At 31.7% G+C, this 16,473-nt stretch overlaps 1 protein-coding gene across 3 annotated transcripts in view; it reads right to left on the minus strand.

The window, feature by feature from the left end:
• Nucleotides 1–1,358: 1,358 nt before the first annotated feature.
• Nucleotides 1,359–16,473, minus strand: part of LOC140052357 (cytokine receptor-like) — a 36,573-nt gene continuing 21,458 nt past the window's right edge. For all 3 annotated transcript variants that reach the window (XM_072097895.1, XM_072097894.1, XM_072097893.1), the window contains exons 2-18: nt 16,186–16,265; nt 14,642–14,920; nt 13,957–14,083; nt 13,521–13,669; nt 12,854–13,011; nt 12,582–12,732; nt 12,108–12,184; nt 11,522–11,642; nt 9,690–9,788; nt 9,100–9,241; nt 8,467–8,624; nt 7,888–8,013; nt 7,366–7,530; nt 6,698–6,967; nt 6,054–6,404; nt 5,135–5,271; nt 1,359–3,921 (exon numbers count right to left, since the gene is read on the minus strand). In XM_072097895.1, coding sequence (XP_071953996.1) covers nt 3,136–3,921; nt 5,135–5,271; nt 6,054–6,404; nt 6,698–6,967; nt 7,366–7,530; nt 7,888–8,013; nt 8,467–8,624; nt 9,100–9,241; nt 9,690–9,788; nt 11,522–11,642; nt 12,108–12,184; nt 12,582–12,732; nt 12,854–13,011; nt 13,521–13,669; nt 13,957–14,083; nt 14,642–14,920; nt 16,186–16,249 — 3,360 coding nt within the window. In that variant the 5' untranslated portion in view covers nt 16,250–16,265 and the 3' untranslated portion in view covers nt 1,359–3,135. The remainder of the gene's footprint in view (nt 3,922–5,134; nt 5,272–6,053; nt 6,405–6,697; nt 6,968–7,365; nt 7,531–7,887; nt 8,014–8,466; nt 8,625–9,099; nt 9,242–9,689; nt 9,789–11,521; nt 11,643–12,107; nt 12,185–12,581; nt 12,733–12,853; nt 13,012–13,520; nt 13,670–13,956; nt 14,084–14,641; nt 14,921–16,185; nt 16,266–16,473) is intronic.

Raw genomic sequence — 16,473 nt, forward strand, 5'->3', positions numbered from 1 at the left:
TTAGACCCATTTATTTTTTGACATAAATGGTTACTATTGCATAATAAACATGCGCAGAGACGAAAAATTGGTTCTGCGCATGTCAATTGTGCTATAGTAACCATTTTTGACATAAATGGTTACTATAGCATAATAAACATGCGCAGAGGCGAATAATGGGTGTCTGCGCATGTCAATTATGCTATAGTAACCAGTTTTATCGAAAAATAAAAAGATCAAAAATTTGCCAATTTTTGAAAAATCCCTGTACTATAGTACAGGAAAATTTTCGAAAAATGGCCGATTTTAGACCCATTTATTTTTTGACATAAATGGTTACTATTGCATAATAAACATGCGCAGAAGCGAATAATGGGTGTCTGCGCATGTCAATTATGCTATAGTAACCAGTTTTATCGAAAAATAAAAAGGTCAAAAATTTGCCAATTTTTGGACAAAATTTCGACCTTTTTATTTCATAATGTCGAAATTTCCCTGTACTATAGTTTAGTGAATTTGTCAAAATTTGGGCAAATGTGGACCCTTCTATTTTTGGACAAAACTTTGTTATAACACACCATAAGATAATAATAATACAATACATGCAAATATAGTAATAGTACCTTATTTTTAAATGTAACCAATTAAGTAAAAAAAAGAAAGGGTCAAAATTTCCGTCTTATTTTTAACAAATTTTCATCAATAAAATCAATAAGAAAAATAAATTTTTGAGAATACTTTTTAATACTGATTTTATTGTCGCAAAAATTATACTATGAATTTGTCTGAAAATACCGTAAACACCTTAACCTACCTACAAGTCAAACTTACGCATTTACGAACAATCGTTTAAAACAATTAATATTAACATATATGGAATGTATTACGAAATCATGTAATATAGACAATTTATGCAGAAAAAACATACATACAACATATAAAAATATAAATATTTACAACATAATTTATTTATAATTCTAATTTGTTTCCCCAGATCATTGTTATTTACAATATCTATGCTGCAAGATCTATTTTGTCTTAATATTTAATTTGTGTAATTTCAGATGACCTTGTTCATTATAATAATACAGTATACAAATGGGTTGTACATAATATTGACCAATCTTGTAGATTTACATGTAAACATATAAATGTATGTGTACATGTTCTTTATGTAAACATTCACATCAAATTTCAACAAATATACTGTATTCATACAATTAAGACAATACTTAGTACCGAAATTTAAAAAAATTGCAATGTAAAATATAATATAAATTAGTATTTAATCTTAGCATGTTGTTGATGCATAATATACATGTTAAACTACAAAAACAATTTTTTAATGTAAATATGCCTAAAATATTAAGATAAAATAATTGTACCTCCTATTTTACATTTTGCTAGCTGCAGATATTACTATTACTAACACAAAACTAAACATAATAATATTCTTTTGACACGAAGACTAAACACACACATTGAATATAATACCTGCTTTGTTTAATCCTTTGCATTGTTCCAAATCTTTTAATCGTATATTTGCCATCATTATACCTTTTGTCTTTAAAATATACAAAATACATATAAAAATCAAAGGGCTGCATAGGCAGGATATAGAAAAAAATCAAGATCAAATAAGTTAAAAGTGCCTCAATATAGATTTATTTTAACGACATGTTTCGGGCATAGCCCATCATCAGGTGAAAAGAATTGTAACAAAGGATAACATATATAAGTCACAAAATTACATAATAAAACAAATCAGCCAATCAAAGATGTTAACAAACAAAAGGCATAGTTATAAAGGCACGCCTCCAAAAGCTATGGTGTACAAAGCAGGAATGGTTGCTTATAAAGCAGGAAATTTAAAACAAAGACAAAAGCTTCAAGTGTAAATAATAGTTAATATGTGAATGTCTCTGGCAAAATTAATGTTTAAAGGATCTAAATTGTACATTTATGCCGGTAGGGGCAAGAGTGCCAAGCTTTACAATTATTCTTTCTTCTATAATTCTACGAGATGTCTCAGAACCATTACATACTTTAACACCAGAAATAGTAATATCCGAAAGAGAATGCTCATTATTACAAAAATGGGTGGCTACAGGTAATCCGGGAGTCTTTAGTTTAATAGACCTTAAATGTTCTACAAACCTATCACCTAACCTGCGTTTAGTTTCACCAATATAACCAAAATACATATATATATATATATATCCAATCTGCAGACAGTACTGTTTCGATCTTATTAGATCTCGTCAGTGCAGCTCAGGTTTCGAAATGAAATGTACCGCAGAACTGGCACAATATATAGGCTGAGCCAGGAATGCGGGACATGGTACACTGATTATGAACACAAAGAGCGTATATATATATATATATATATATATATATATATAAAACCAAAGGCAAATAACTGAAAAAATGACAATGCTGTGGGTATCAGTGGCTGGATCTCAATGGAGATACAAAATAAAAGTGAAAAGCTAAATCAAAACGAGAAGTAAAACAGCCAGAAAAGTTAGCAGAGCTTTCGGGCAACACTAGCCCTTCATCAGTGCAAGTGATATATATGTGTTATATAAATCGTTTTTAAGATAGGCTGACATTTTTTGACATTTTTGCTTAGTGATAGGTTAAATTCTCATTTATTACATGTCAGGTATAAGGTTGCTTGGGATTTTCCAATTAATATTATTATTAAAACCTCATTTTTTCAGACAATATGCGCCGGCCGACTGGGTGGAAACATCCCTAATTCATTATCACACAAATACGGCATCAAAATATGTAGATCCAGTGTAATATAGGTATGAAGGTAAACACAGGTCAACTGACAGAAAAATTATTTATTAGAGTGTAAATAGAGGTAAAGGTCCCATATTCAATTCTGAATGTAATAAGCTGTTAGGAGCTCCATTTGACAAGCCTAGGCATTATGTGGTAGGGTGGCCAGTTCCTTTCCACACCACCTTAGCCGCGCTTTTATTTTCAACCAGGTACTCATTTACAGCTAAGTATACTGGGAGTTGTCAGGAATTGAACCCAGGTCTCTCTGTGTGACAGTCAAGTGTCCTCACCACTCGGCTACACAACTCCTTATTAGGGGGTAATGGAGCAAAATGAACATACCCTCTAGTTGGTAGAATTGTTTCATTCTTGTATGGTGCTAGGAATATTATCAAGAAATTTGGATAAAATCTCCATTTGTGAATAATCATCAATTTCACTGGCTGTATCAGTGAAGTCATCGGCCAACGTATTTGAAACTGGGTGCGGTAATCTACCATCATTTGTTATGTAATCCCCAATTATAGGCTCACTGTTGCGGTCTTGCACAAGCGCATGGGATTTATCCACATACCCTAACTTGTTATTATCGCTATTAAAATAATTTATTTCCTTTACATTTGTACTAGGTACATACCCACTATCTTCATTGGCAAATGGTCGAATTGAGTTCATGCTGGTTGGTGAAATGGGAACCATTTTGGTATATTGATCAATATTTGAAGTATTATCAGGCATGGAAAAAACCAACTCCACTTTTGATCCTCTCTTTACAAGATGCCGATATGGTATCTCACCTTCCACAAAGTTTCCTTCATAATTCTTGTTAAAATACTCCTGTCGCGTATTGCCTGAAAGAGTTGCACCACTTTTGCACAGCATTTCTTTTTCTGTCTTTTTCTGTTCTTGTGGATAAAATGCATCATCGTCGTCAATTTCTTTAAAGGAGTGTGATGTACCGACAGTTTTATCTTTTTCACCTTGTTCTTGCATTTTCTCTTCTATTTGAGAAACAGAGTTTGACATGTCATGGAATCCTTGATCAGAGCTTGTTGTGCTTCCGATTGTGGTTTTGTTATTCGGCCTCGTCTTAAGATCGTCAAATATCTCTTTTTCTCTTGGAGGAGGGGACAACTTTGGATCAATCACCTTAAAGTATAAAACAAAATTTCAGATAAATAACTATTGTAGCGATTGTAATTTGTAAAATATTAAAGTAATGCAAAAATATTGCTGCCCTGTATAAAAGTTGTATGGATATTGAGAAATTACTATAATAATTAACCATCATTATAATGATCGTTCAAATCCTATAAATGACCATGTTTGAAGCTTGGTTTTGGTATCTTTAGCTGTCTTTTCATGAAAGAATAAAATACACATAGCTTCTATAAGGTTTGAAGGTTGAAGTATAACCAAACTTGTTTTTGGGGTGGTCACATCAAATAATAATAATAATTAATGCAAGTATAGCATTAATTCAAATTATTACTTTTAAAATAAATATTGATTATACAGCATATATAAAGATTACGAATAAAGCTAATTATTATTAAAGTTGCATCGTTAGTAACTATAGTACACTGACGTTTTTAAGCTCTGTCTACACTATCAAACTTTATGTGACAACGAAATGTCATGTGCCCATATATGGACATGATGATGTCATATCACTATCATGTTTTAGCATATCACTACCATTTTTTAGCATATCACTACCGTATTTGGGCACATCACACTTTTTGTTTAGTTTGATAGTGTATACAGAGCTGTAGAATAGATTATTGGTAACTCCAAGGGCGGATTGCTATAAGCGGTCTATAAACGGTCTTAGCGCTTAGCCGGCTATAATTCGTGGCGTAGCAAGTAGTCTTTATTTATAGACCATTGCTATACCGCGGTCTGACCTGTAAACGGTCTTTAAAATTAAAGCCTACTCGAAGGAGTCTTAAAACAGTCTTAAACCTCTCTTTTTGTTGCTTTTACGTATTATTTATCGTCAAAGACAACCAATTAAACGAGTTTTAAGTGTTAAATCAAATAATAACGGTGATTTTATTCTTATATAGGCCTAGAATGGATTTTCTCGCGTAGAAATGTACGTACTGTTTAATGATTGTGAATTGAACAAGCGTGACGAACATTACCTTATTTGGTATTCTACGCGCAAAGTACGCCCTCAATTTGTTACTTTACGCGGTCTTATCCAAGACTGTTTTATAGCAATGGTCTATCAGGAGTGGCTTTAATAAGACCGTCTATCTGATAAAGCCGGCTTTAATCGGGGAGTTAAGACCATCAGTTAAGACTGTTTTATAGCAATCCACCCCAAGTGTAAATAAGTGTTTAAATATATACTTACAATATGTAAGAATTTTGGATCAGGCCACGGTTTAAAATATTTAGCATGATATTTATGTTTATAGATGTAGATAACAAGGACAAATGTCAATATTATGACACCTGGTATTAGGATGACTGTAGAGATTCCTCCTGGAACTAAAAAAAAAAAAATCGTTAAATATAGTAAACAGATGATTTATTTTCTTCTTTTTATTTGACAACTTAATATTTATCAATTAGGGTAGATTAATTAATTAGATTGAAATTGAGTTGATTTACAGTCGGACAATTTGATACGAACATTCTAATGAAACTGCTAATTTACTGTACATAATATACCAAAGGTATAATATATGAAACACAGGACTATTTTGTACTACACTGTATACATAATGAACATTTAATAATAATAAGTGCAAAGGCAAATTGCTGAAAAAAAACTGTGGGTATCAGTGGCTGGATCTCAATGGAGATACAAAATAAAATAAGCAAAAAGCTAAATCAAAACGAGAAAAAGAATAAAAAAACAGCCAGAATTAGCAGAGCTTTCGGGCAACACTAGCCCTCCATCAGTGCAATTACTAACAATAAGGAAATCTTATATTATTTTTTATGATAAAGTCGCAGATTTAACATGTTTGGGAAATTGGTTCCAAAGTGGAAAAGTAAATGACAGTTATCACAAGATTTGGATGAAAATATCGAGCAACTAGAATTTGTAAACATAACAATTTAAAAACTCAATCAAATAAAAAATTCAATAAAACTGCATTTTTTCAATAGTTTGTCTACTAACTAACTAAATAAGTTTTAAGTTGTCATTTGTACTGTTTATATTGCACAGGTAAACAAGCCTGTGTACAACTGACTGGTAAAAACCTGTGAATGACACAGGTTGCTAAACATATACAAACTTGTGTCAATCAAAGTATACTTACAAGGATCATTGTTACTACTGCTACTACTATTACTACTACTAGCTTCAGCACGTGGAGTGGGAGTACACAGGATACTTTCATAAAAAATGTTTGCAGGTCCCTTGATCTCGTCTCCATTTTCATCCTTATTTACTGCCTTAACACTGAATGTATACTGGAGATTTTTTGTATTACATTTAACATCCACATCTAATGACCTAGACATAGTTCTACGTTCCTCCTCTTCATCATTCTCTTTTCCATATGCGACTACATAATGGTCAATTTTAGGTCCATTTGGATGCGTTGGTTCGCTCCATTGTAACTCATTTGTGTCTTTCAAAAACTTTACATCTTGAGGTGGTCCAGGAACTGAAAACATATAAAAACACTCAAAATATTACATAAAAAACAAATCAGATATTTGTGACACTTTACATCAAAAGCCCATCAACCAACAGTATCATAGGCAAGTTTGATAATAATATCACCTCACATGTATCACATGTGATTTCTGTATCGTGGAAGGTTAGGTTATAGGTTATGAAACAGCTGTCACATGTGAAACACATAAGATGCTCTATCACAGAATTTTCTTATGATGCTAGACAAATATAAATACAACAATGCCAAAATCAGCTGAATAAATTGATATAAATATTTACCTCCTATCAATGTTGTGATATAAACTTTTCCTTCTTCGCTACATGGTTTAACCAAACTCTCGCTGCATGCAGACACGCTCACCTCATACACTGTGTATCCAAAGAGGTTTTGAAAAACAGTGTTTGTGTCTGTGGTATTCTTAACCTCCAATGTTTGGTTCAATTTAACAAGATAGTGAATTAATCCATTTTTTTCAGATGGTGCATCCCATACAATTGTAAAACTGTTGTTAGTTGAGTTGTGTTTGATATTCTTCGGAACACTAGGAGCTGAAAATAAAAACAAATAAGAAAAAACCTTTGAATAAATTTTATGTCAAAGAAAATTGAACTTTCATCTGTAAGGCCTGCCTCGTCTGGTATATATTGTTTTTAATATTCATAAACTATTTATTATCGATTAATTCTGACTACACACATAACCACAAGGGATTTTATTTATGTGCTATACTTACTATAGGGAAACATTTCTTAAACTTTTATAAATAATTTGTCATCAATTTTAATAGCAAGATAACAACTATTCTTAAATCCAAGCATAGTATTAATTCAGTCATTTAACACTTATTTGCAGAAACACAGGTGTAGCATGAAGTCAGGATAGTGCTATCAATAATACTTTTTTAATGTGAAAATTAATAAATTTGATTACGGTAAAATTAACTTACTTCCCTGGCTTGTTTTCTTGGTAACATGAACACTGCTAGGCCCCTCTCCTGCATTGTTACTGACTGTCATCCACACCTTGTATTCAGAGAAGGGTTTGAGGTTTGCAAGGTTATAACTTTGTTGTTTGGAATTCAGAGATAGAAAATTAACATCACCATTTGGATCTAACATTAAAATACAAAAACAAAACATAGAATAATTCTTACAAAATGTGAAATATTTATTTTTATTTTCTTCATTTTTCAGTTTATTATTATTTCCAATTAGCATACAGTTACCATCAATCTACCACTCTGTAGGGAAAAAATACATTTGAATCGACATTATGATTAAAAAAATTAATTTTGGAAGCAGATTAATTGAATAAAAGTAGTTTTAGAACAGAAGGCGTTTCATAAAATTATCAATAATATTCATTGAATTCAGAAAAAAATGTTCATTTATTTGCACAACTATTCCATCATTTCCAGGCTCATTTTTAAATATTTGATTACCATAATAATGGTATGTAAAATACTTACATTCTTGGTAGTGAATGTTATAGTCCATTACACATTCTGGTTTCTTTGGTGGAGTCCATGAAATACTTAGTACAGTTGAATTCATCTTTTCTGGTTGTACTGATATTGAAGTTACATTACCTGGAACTATAACCACAATAATGACATAATTTTAAAACAAAATAATTACAGTGGCACTATAGGCTGGTGGTTAAACTTATTGCTTACAAATCCCAGGGTCCTGCGTCCAAATCCTAGTCGCAATACAGTATCAAGATTGTTGTAGTCAAAACAGCACACTACCTACTGTAAGCCTAGTAAATAAGGACTTATTATGCTCAACTGCTACCGCTACCTATTCCTACCATTAGTCAACAATTTTATACCGGCCGACTGTACATGCGAGCAGGAAACATGTAAATAGTGATGGGTCTGAATTATAGGGCGTCTGTATAATATCAAGCAAAAGGTCAGAGTTCAGGTGTACTTTGGAGAATACTATATTTCACTTTTCTAGAATTTGCCAGACAGACAATTTTTTTACAACAGAAAAAATAAAATGGTTAATTCACTTAAGTTGTTGAAAAAAAAATATTATACCAGTTTGCTTTGTCGATTCATTTAATATAGAAAATTCCCCATCACCATGTTCATTTCTTGCTTTCACTTTGAACTTGTAAATGGTGCAGGCTTCAAGATCTTTTACATTGTACGATATCTTTTCCGTAGAATTAGAATCAATTGTTACATTTTCAGGACTATAAAAAAAATGTATTTAATTTCAGTCATGAGGTACTGAGGTATGATCAACTAACGTATAGCCACACATTCTTAGAAAGTACCGATGAAGAAGTCTATCTGTACGGCGACTTTACAAAGATTTGAAGTGACAGGCTGTGGGAGTACTGTAGTTAGCTACATCATTTTCACTAATTATTATTACTGTTCATAATATTATTAATAAGAAATTATTCTGTAAAACTCTTCATTATAGCAGCCTAATTTGTTTATTTTAAATATCAGTTGTTTATGTTATGCCTGCGTATACCATAAATAATATCGGACTTACCATATGACAGATCATTGCAATATAAACATTTAGATATTTTGAATATAACATGTTTGTGTAATTTGCATATTATAGTAGTATCCAATTAGATTTACTACCATGTTCTTACTTAATGATCTATGCATTCATTATGTTATAAAAATGAATAAAATAAATGTGCTTACGACACTTTGCTATCAATTTTTCTCCATTCCAGTACGTAAGTATTAAGATTCGAACTTCCAGGTTTACGCGGGAATTTCCAACTGACATGTACTTCACTTGTTGACATGGCCGTGGCTTCAAGCTTGCGTGGTTTTCCTGGTTCTACAAAAGTTTACAGAAATAACAGTCATTATTAATAACAGATTTATGCAACCAATATGAAAAAAAAATCAATTTTAGAGCAAAAGATAGAATAGTAGAACTTACAGTAAATACAAAGCTGTATCATCCATAGATGGATCCAATAACAATTCAAAAGATAGGACATATAGTAGGTTCACTTCAGCACTTAAATACACAATTTTTGGGGCCCTTCCCCACCCCCACGCACCACACAAACAGATTTTGAAATGTCAATTTTATATCAACAGTATATCTGCTAAATCTGTGCTCTCAAAAAAATCACTACCATCTTATTGTCATCAACAGCAAATGCTTTTGGACTAATCATGAGGTACTAACTCCTGCCATGCTTTTGGACTAATCATCAGGTACAAACTCCTGCCATGCTTTCTGCCAAGTCATCAAATTACATACAGTATAAACTTACCACTCGAACGATCAGGTATCTGCTTTTTAATAACTTTTGTTTTTCCATAAGAATTAAATGCAACAACACTAACGTAAAACTGTTCAAACATTGAAATTTCTGTAGGAAAACAAAATAAAGGGTTAAACATGTTTGGCAACTATTGGCAATGACACTTAAGACTAATTATGATTAATAGATTATGGAGTGAGAAAGTCAAATGGCTGAGTAGTTAAGGCAGGATCAGTGCCGTTTACAGTACCTGAGAGGCAATTATTATTTTTTTATATTTGGCATGGATTTGAGCTCCTAGTTTTGGTGGTGGAACAAGTCTTCTATGATAAGGACTATAAACTGTAGGTCCATTGCACCATGTGTGCCCCCAGAACCCAGTTCATCATTCGAGACGAGTAGGGGGTTACTCTGGTGAACTGCTTTTATCTATATATAAATTTATGTAAGGGCAAAATTTGGTAAATCACGCGTTATTTCTAGAATGTTTACTCGATGGTATATAAAGTTGGTTTGTACTTTCGATACTGATTTTAACCACCTGATGTAACCCTGTTTACTAATTAAATTGAGTTCGACAATTAGTTATTGACGATTAAAACGGATTTAGGTTCAACGATTTGCCCCAAATAGGGGTGTTTTCCGATCGTGGTATACACTGTCTAATGCATGTCCATCTTGAAAAATACCCGCATATAATAATACGAGGATGCTTCGCATTTTCCTATCTCCTCCTACAATAATTGTTTTTAATGGCTGAAAACCGGTTGAACAGCTCGAGTATAGCATCATAATGTTGAAGACAGGCCGATTTCTTTAAAAAATACTATTTTGATAGACTTAATATACGTTTATACAAATGTATTGATTTGCAATGACTTGAACATTCCAAATTATGGTTTAACACTAGTAGGTAAATTTATGGGCCCTTGGAAAATAAACATAAATAGTATTGTAAAGCTATACAATACTGTAAATAGGTATTAACCACTTTTAATCGCCATTTGAATCGCAAATTTCTTATTGTGAGTGTTGGTACTGTTAGATATAATATAAACAAATATACTAATAAACTTTATTACTGTGAGTGTGGGTAGCCCCTACGTTTAGATTATAAACACATAATAATATAATACTTTATTACTGACAGCTGCTTCTCAACGTTTGTATTAATTAATAATTACAAAAAATATAAATGTCGTAGTGGTGTATCGTTACATGTACTTTACTATTTAAATTGACTATGACAGTGACAGTTTTAACAAAGTATTAAATCGGAAATGTTTTACTCTATTTAGTGGTATATTATTTATAGGCCTATAAAAAAAATATTTCGTTACTGAGTGGATAATAAAGAAATATAAAGAATAATTTAATTTAAAAAATTGTTCCTCTTTGTACCTATCCTCATCCCCAACCCTCAACTCTAATGTTAGATACAAAACACAAAGTGGGTTTGTTTAAATGAGTCCTAGTCAAAAATTTGGACTCATTTTGTGACAAGTTTCTCTTTTGGGAGTAATTCCCGGCCAGGGTGCTAATCTTGGTTGACTACATAAATCATTGTGTCTATTTATTTGTTTCTGTAAACGACAATGTTTTAAAGTCCTGCGGTACGTACATTTGAAATCGCCAGTGTTTTACGCTGAAATTACTATGTATTCGAGAACCATCTGTGAGCATGACCTAGATCTAGTTATGTAAATTATGGCATTTGATGAAATAAATGTTTGTTGAATTGAATTAAATTGTTATCGTTATATTTAATGAATTTCAAGAAGAGTAAAGAAAATCAGTGTAGTGCAAGGTGTTTTTTTCCTTGTTCCTATGAACTTACTTACTCTTTATGGTCTTATTAACAGAACCTGCAGAAACATTTTGTTGTTCTCTAATTGAATCATTCTGCCACAGAGTTACTTGGTAATCTTTAAGTTTACCGTTCAGTTCATCTTCTGAAAATGTCTAAACACAAAACAAAATTGTTCATAATTGAAATTTATTGTTTAAACTATCACAATCTGAATACCAGTGACACCACAAACACACTTCATTTATATTTTTAAATTATACCCTTTTCACACCTACAAAAAGTAACAACTTGTAACAACCAAGTTTGCATAGTGTGAAGACAATTTTTTGGAAAATCACAAGGGATCCCTGTGAAATCTCGAGAGAAAAACACACCGATAACAGGCCTGTTTTTTGTTCCGAGATATCCCTCGGTTTTTACTGCGCGTGCATGTATTGCCCTGGTATTAAACTGACCAATCATAGTAATAGTGTGCAACTATGCTTTCTTCCCAAATTTCTCAGGGTTTGCTTATGTGTGTATGAAAATGTGTAACAAATCATTAGATCACCATTACAAGCTGTAACAATTAGGTATGAAGATGTGAAAAGTGTATTACTGTAGTATAGTATATTTACCGTCCATTGCACCAGGATGTCTCTTGTCAAAGTATAGTTTTTTTCAGTTACACTAAAATTGACATGACCTTCAGGTTCTAGTATAATAAGGAAGATGTTTGTTAGTTTAGTAAACAATATAGTAAAATTTCTGATTTAGTTAAAATATTATGCAAATGAGCACCTATAGGGTAGTTGAGCACTAACTCTTTTTTACTGAATATCCTTACACAAACCATTACAAATTATAAACTAGGTTGCAGGTACGTTTAGGCTTGCTATATATTCAACTACATAAGCACAAATCTCAGTAAGGGCCTGTTTCTGCTATGTATATAGCGGTGAATAAACTATTTATTTTAAAATAGATTTCATAATATAAATCAAAACATTTCTGCAGGTCATAATGGCATAACTAACTCGCCAAAGTGACAAGGTCAAATCTAGCTACATTCATATTATTATAGATACAATATATCATGTACATTAACTTACTACCATCCAGTGTTTTAGCTGAATACGTTGGTCCCCAATCACTCCAATCATTATATATATATTTTGAACGCGCTTGTAGGTTGTACCAAGTGTAGGGCTCAAGTTTAATAATAGTGATGGGCTGATTATAACGATTATCGTCATCTGAATCCTGAAAAAGCAATTATGAGAGAGAAAATAAACAGAAATGTTGTGAACATCAAGAATTTAAGTTTTAAAAACTTATCTGGTAACGATTTGCAGGATTAATCAAAGGCTAAATAAATTCTTACCTCTTTCCAGTTTTCGTTTGTATCATTCTTGCAGTAGCGAATTTGGTAACGTAAGCTGTTCTTATAGCGACCAGCATCTGGCTGTAGTTGAACAGTAATTCTCAGTGTTGCATTAGTTGGCTCTACCTTCTTAATACTTGGCATACGAGGGATGGCAGCTATATAAAGCAAATAATAATAACAACAATATATTTTTATAAATACAATTGTCCGTGATGCCTTATTATATTATTATTAAAATAATGTGTGAACGGAAGATTGATTACATTTATTTTTATTTTATTTAATCTTATTTATAGAGGGTGATCCTAAACAGCGTATGCTGACAATCAAGGGGCCCTGATGATGAGTTATGATACAGGTGTGTGTAACAGTCGCTGTGTATCTAGTACACGGGGTAACTACTCGTCTCAAAAAATGTACCAGGTTATTTAAAGTGCACTGGACCTACGGTTTATAGTCCTTATTCAAGACTCGTTCTACCACCAGAACCATGGAGCGAGTGAAGCTCGAACCGGTGCCCATGTTAAGGTAGGTATTACGGTTCCTCTGTCATACCCGCTTGGCCACTCACTAACATTATTTTTAAATATTCATTTGTGATCCGCTTTATTAAACACTTTGTATATTCTTTGTTTATTATATGCAAGTAATAATATTTACTTACCTGTGTGAGAGTCAAATTTAATTTGGGTTGAGGCTTTATCAAGCTTATTGGTAACGGTTACCCTGATACGATGGGGAACTCCAGGACTGTTTGCAGAATTAATGTTACACCTAAATTCGCCAACTTTTTCAGGGCAGGTTCTCCAAGAGCTTGAGAAAAAAACAATACAGAAAATATACATGTTACTATCATAATGGATAAGATGCTAATATAGTTTATCGTACCACCTTTCTGTTTATTTACAGTATTTTCTTAATATAAAAATGACATGCTTGTTGCTATATAATAAAAATGTTTATTAATAATTATCTAGTCTAGTTATAAAATAAATTTATGTTAATAGTTTGAACACATACAATTTTCAATACACTCTTAATTTGGCTGGCATATAAATTAATAATACTGTAATAAACAAAATTAAACAGTTGGTACTTACTCATTTTCGTATTCATATTCAAATTTATACGCATCTTTTAAATTTGTGTTTTCGGTTTTTGACCACTCACACCAATAATCAATTATGTTTGTTGAAAAACAGTTGAGTGTTGGTTTAGTTGGTGCCGCTGTATATAAAGAATATTATTTTGTAAGAAAAAAATATATCAATTGGCGTCCCCATGGCAGTAGTGTCATTTGTTTTTGGTGTCATTAATTGGGTCCCTATTTCAAACGGAGTGCTACAGGATTTTGAGCTATTAAGAAATTGGACAATTAACTTTTTTTTAGATATTTTTTTTTAAATATTAAAATGGCATATTAAAAAAAATGTAAACAAAATTATTTTTTAGGGGGAAAATATAGGATAATATAGGATAATAGACAATAAATATAGGCCATTTTGCAGTTAAATAAATAATTCACTTCACAAAAATAATGAGCAATTTCCAAAAAATCTAGTGGGGCATGTTACAAGAACCCAGATGCTGATCCAGCCAGCAATCTAAATAAAAATAAAAATACTATTTGGTGTTAAGGTTAGAAACATTTATGAACATTTTGTAATTTGGTGGAATAAAAATGTCTTGATTTTGAATCAAACAAATATTAACATACAGTAAAAAAACGTTTGTCAGGAGAAAAAAAAATTTAATATGATTTTAAAATAAAAAAATAAATCTTACTTCCTATATGTAGAACTGTTCCATGCCATAACGAATTTGGTAAGTAACAATGGTATTCATCATCTTTATCATTTACCATCGCTAAGTTCTGTAACCTTAGCATAGCCACTCGGTCTGATATGATATCTATCTTCGATGGGTCTATTCTATCAGTATCTTTATCATAACTAGTCGTCCATATGATATCTCTTGAGGTATATGTGGTTGAATTATCTAACGTACAAGTAATATTTAAATCTGATCCAGCAGGTAGGGTAGGGTCCATCGGTGATGTGGTCACTAAAAAATACAATTTATTTTGTTACTAGGAGTTATGTTTATATATAAATTGTATTTATAATAAAGTAACCTATCCCTGATAAGCCAAGCGTCATCAAGCTATCCAGGTTAGGCATTATTCCACAGACTGTGATCTGTTAGACTAACAAGCTCCAGATTGCTATCAATATTATACATCTCTGTATAAATAAAATAAATTATACAAAAATTGCATTTTTAAACTTTTTTTCCCTGGTATCGGGTATTTTTTTTTAATTATTACTGCTTTTTTTTTTCTTTATTATTCTATTATTTTTTTCTAAGAATCAATTTATAGAGGTAAAATTGACCAATGTTAAAAATTGTGCTGTACATATGTAAAGTTTGTTTAAAACCTGGCAATTATCTTGGTTCATTTTATGAGTCTTATCTACCATCTTATCCAGTTTCAAACAAAATAATTTCCTTTTTAAAGGCGATTGTGTGATATTGGTTCCTGTTATGACAACTCAACACCGGGCTCAACACACCTTTTATTTCTGGGTTCACTGGACCTCCAATTGATTTTGCATCTTATAGATCTAAAAAAATTATCTTTAAACTAAAATGATTTCCTTTTAAGATTATTTCTTGTTTTTACATTCTTTCCTGATGACAGGTACAGTACATTACTTTGTTTCAAAACGAAGGTTAACATATACCTGTTTTACAAAAACTTTGATCCAATCAAATCAATTCTTTACATTGTTTTTTTTTTGTAGTAATGGTAAATTTGATAAATTTCCCGTAGACAGTTTTTCCATGGTTTTTACCAAAATTTTAACTGTGACTACGATTGAAGGGCATAGGTCAACTCTGGGTTTTTACCCAAGTCACAATTTCAGATTGGACTTTTTAGCCTGTATCGTTAGTTTTACCAAGACCATGGTAAGGTTGTAGGCCGGCTGGTAATTTTATTGAATATTAAACTTTTCTTGGCCAATTCAGCCAGCAACTCTGTTAATTTTACCAAATTAAATCCAGTGCGATCAATGTTTTAATCTTTTAGATAACTGATTTCCTGTTTTTTTAAAATAAAATTTACTTCCTTTAAAGGGTTATTCACACCTTCTGTGGTCTGGCATAATGCATCATTTTTATGTGTCACATGACTAGACTACACGCATATGAAGAGCTCATAGCTGTGTGGAGTGTCATAAAATGTATCATTGAGATGCAATTTTACAGTGTGAAAGACACTTAAAAGAAGAAAAAGTATTGTTTAATAAAATGTGAGTTAAGTTTACCTGCACGAGCATTACTATGGTACGCCTGAATGAATAAGCTTGCAAGTATATAGATTATGTTCATGTTTATTAATTTTAATCTGTGGAGAAGAAAAAGAAAACATGTTACCACCAATTCAAAAAGAAAAAATACACTTATCTATCCAGGAAAATCTACATCACAATATTGCCAAGAAGATCACAATGATATAATATGAAATATGACAACACTGTTGTCGATGGCAACATATGAAAACAAAAATAACATCATGTAACATGCATTGGCAGATCCAATATCTTGAAATAGGG

Source organism: Antedon mediterranea, chromosome 6, assembly GCF_964355755.1.
Source record: "Antedon mediterranea chromosome 6, ecAntMedi1.1, whole genome shotgun sequence".
NCBI lineage: Eukaryota > Metazoa > Echinodermata > Crinoidea > Comatulida > Antedonidae > Antedon > Antedon mediterranea.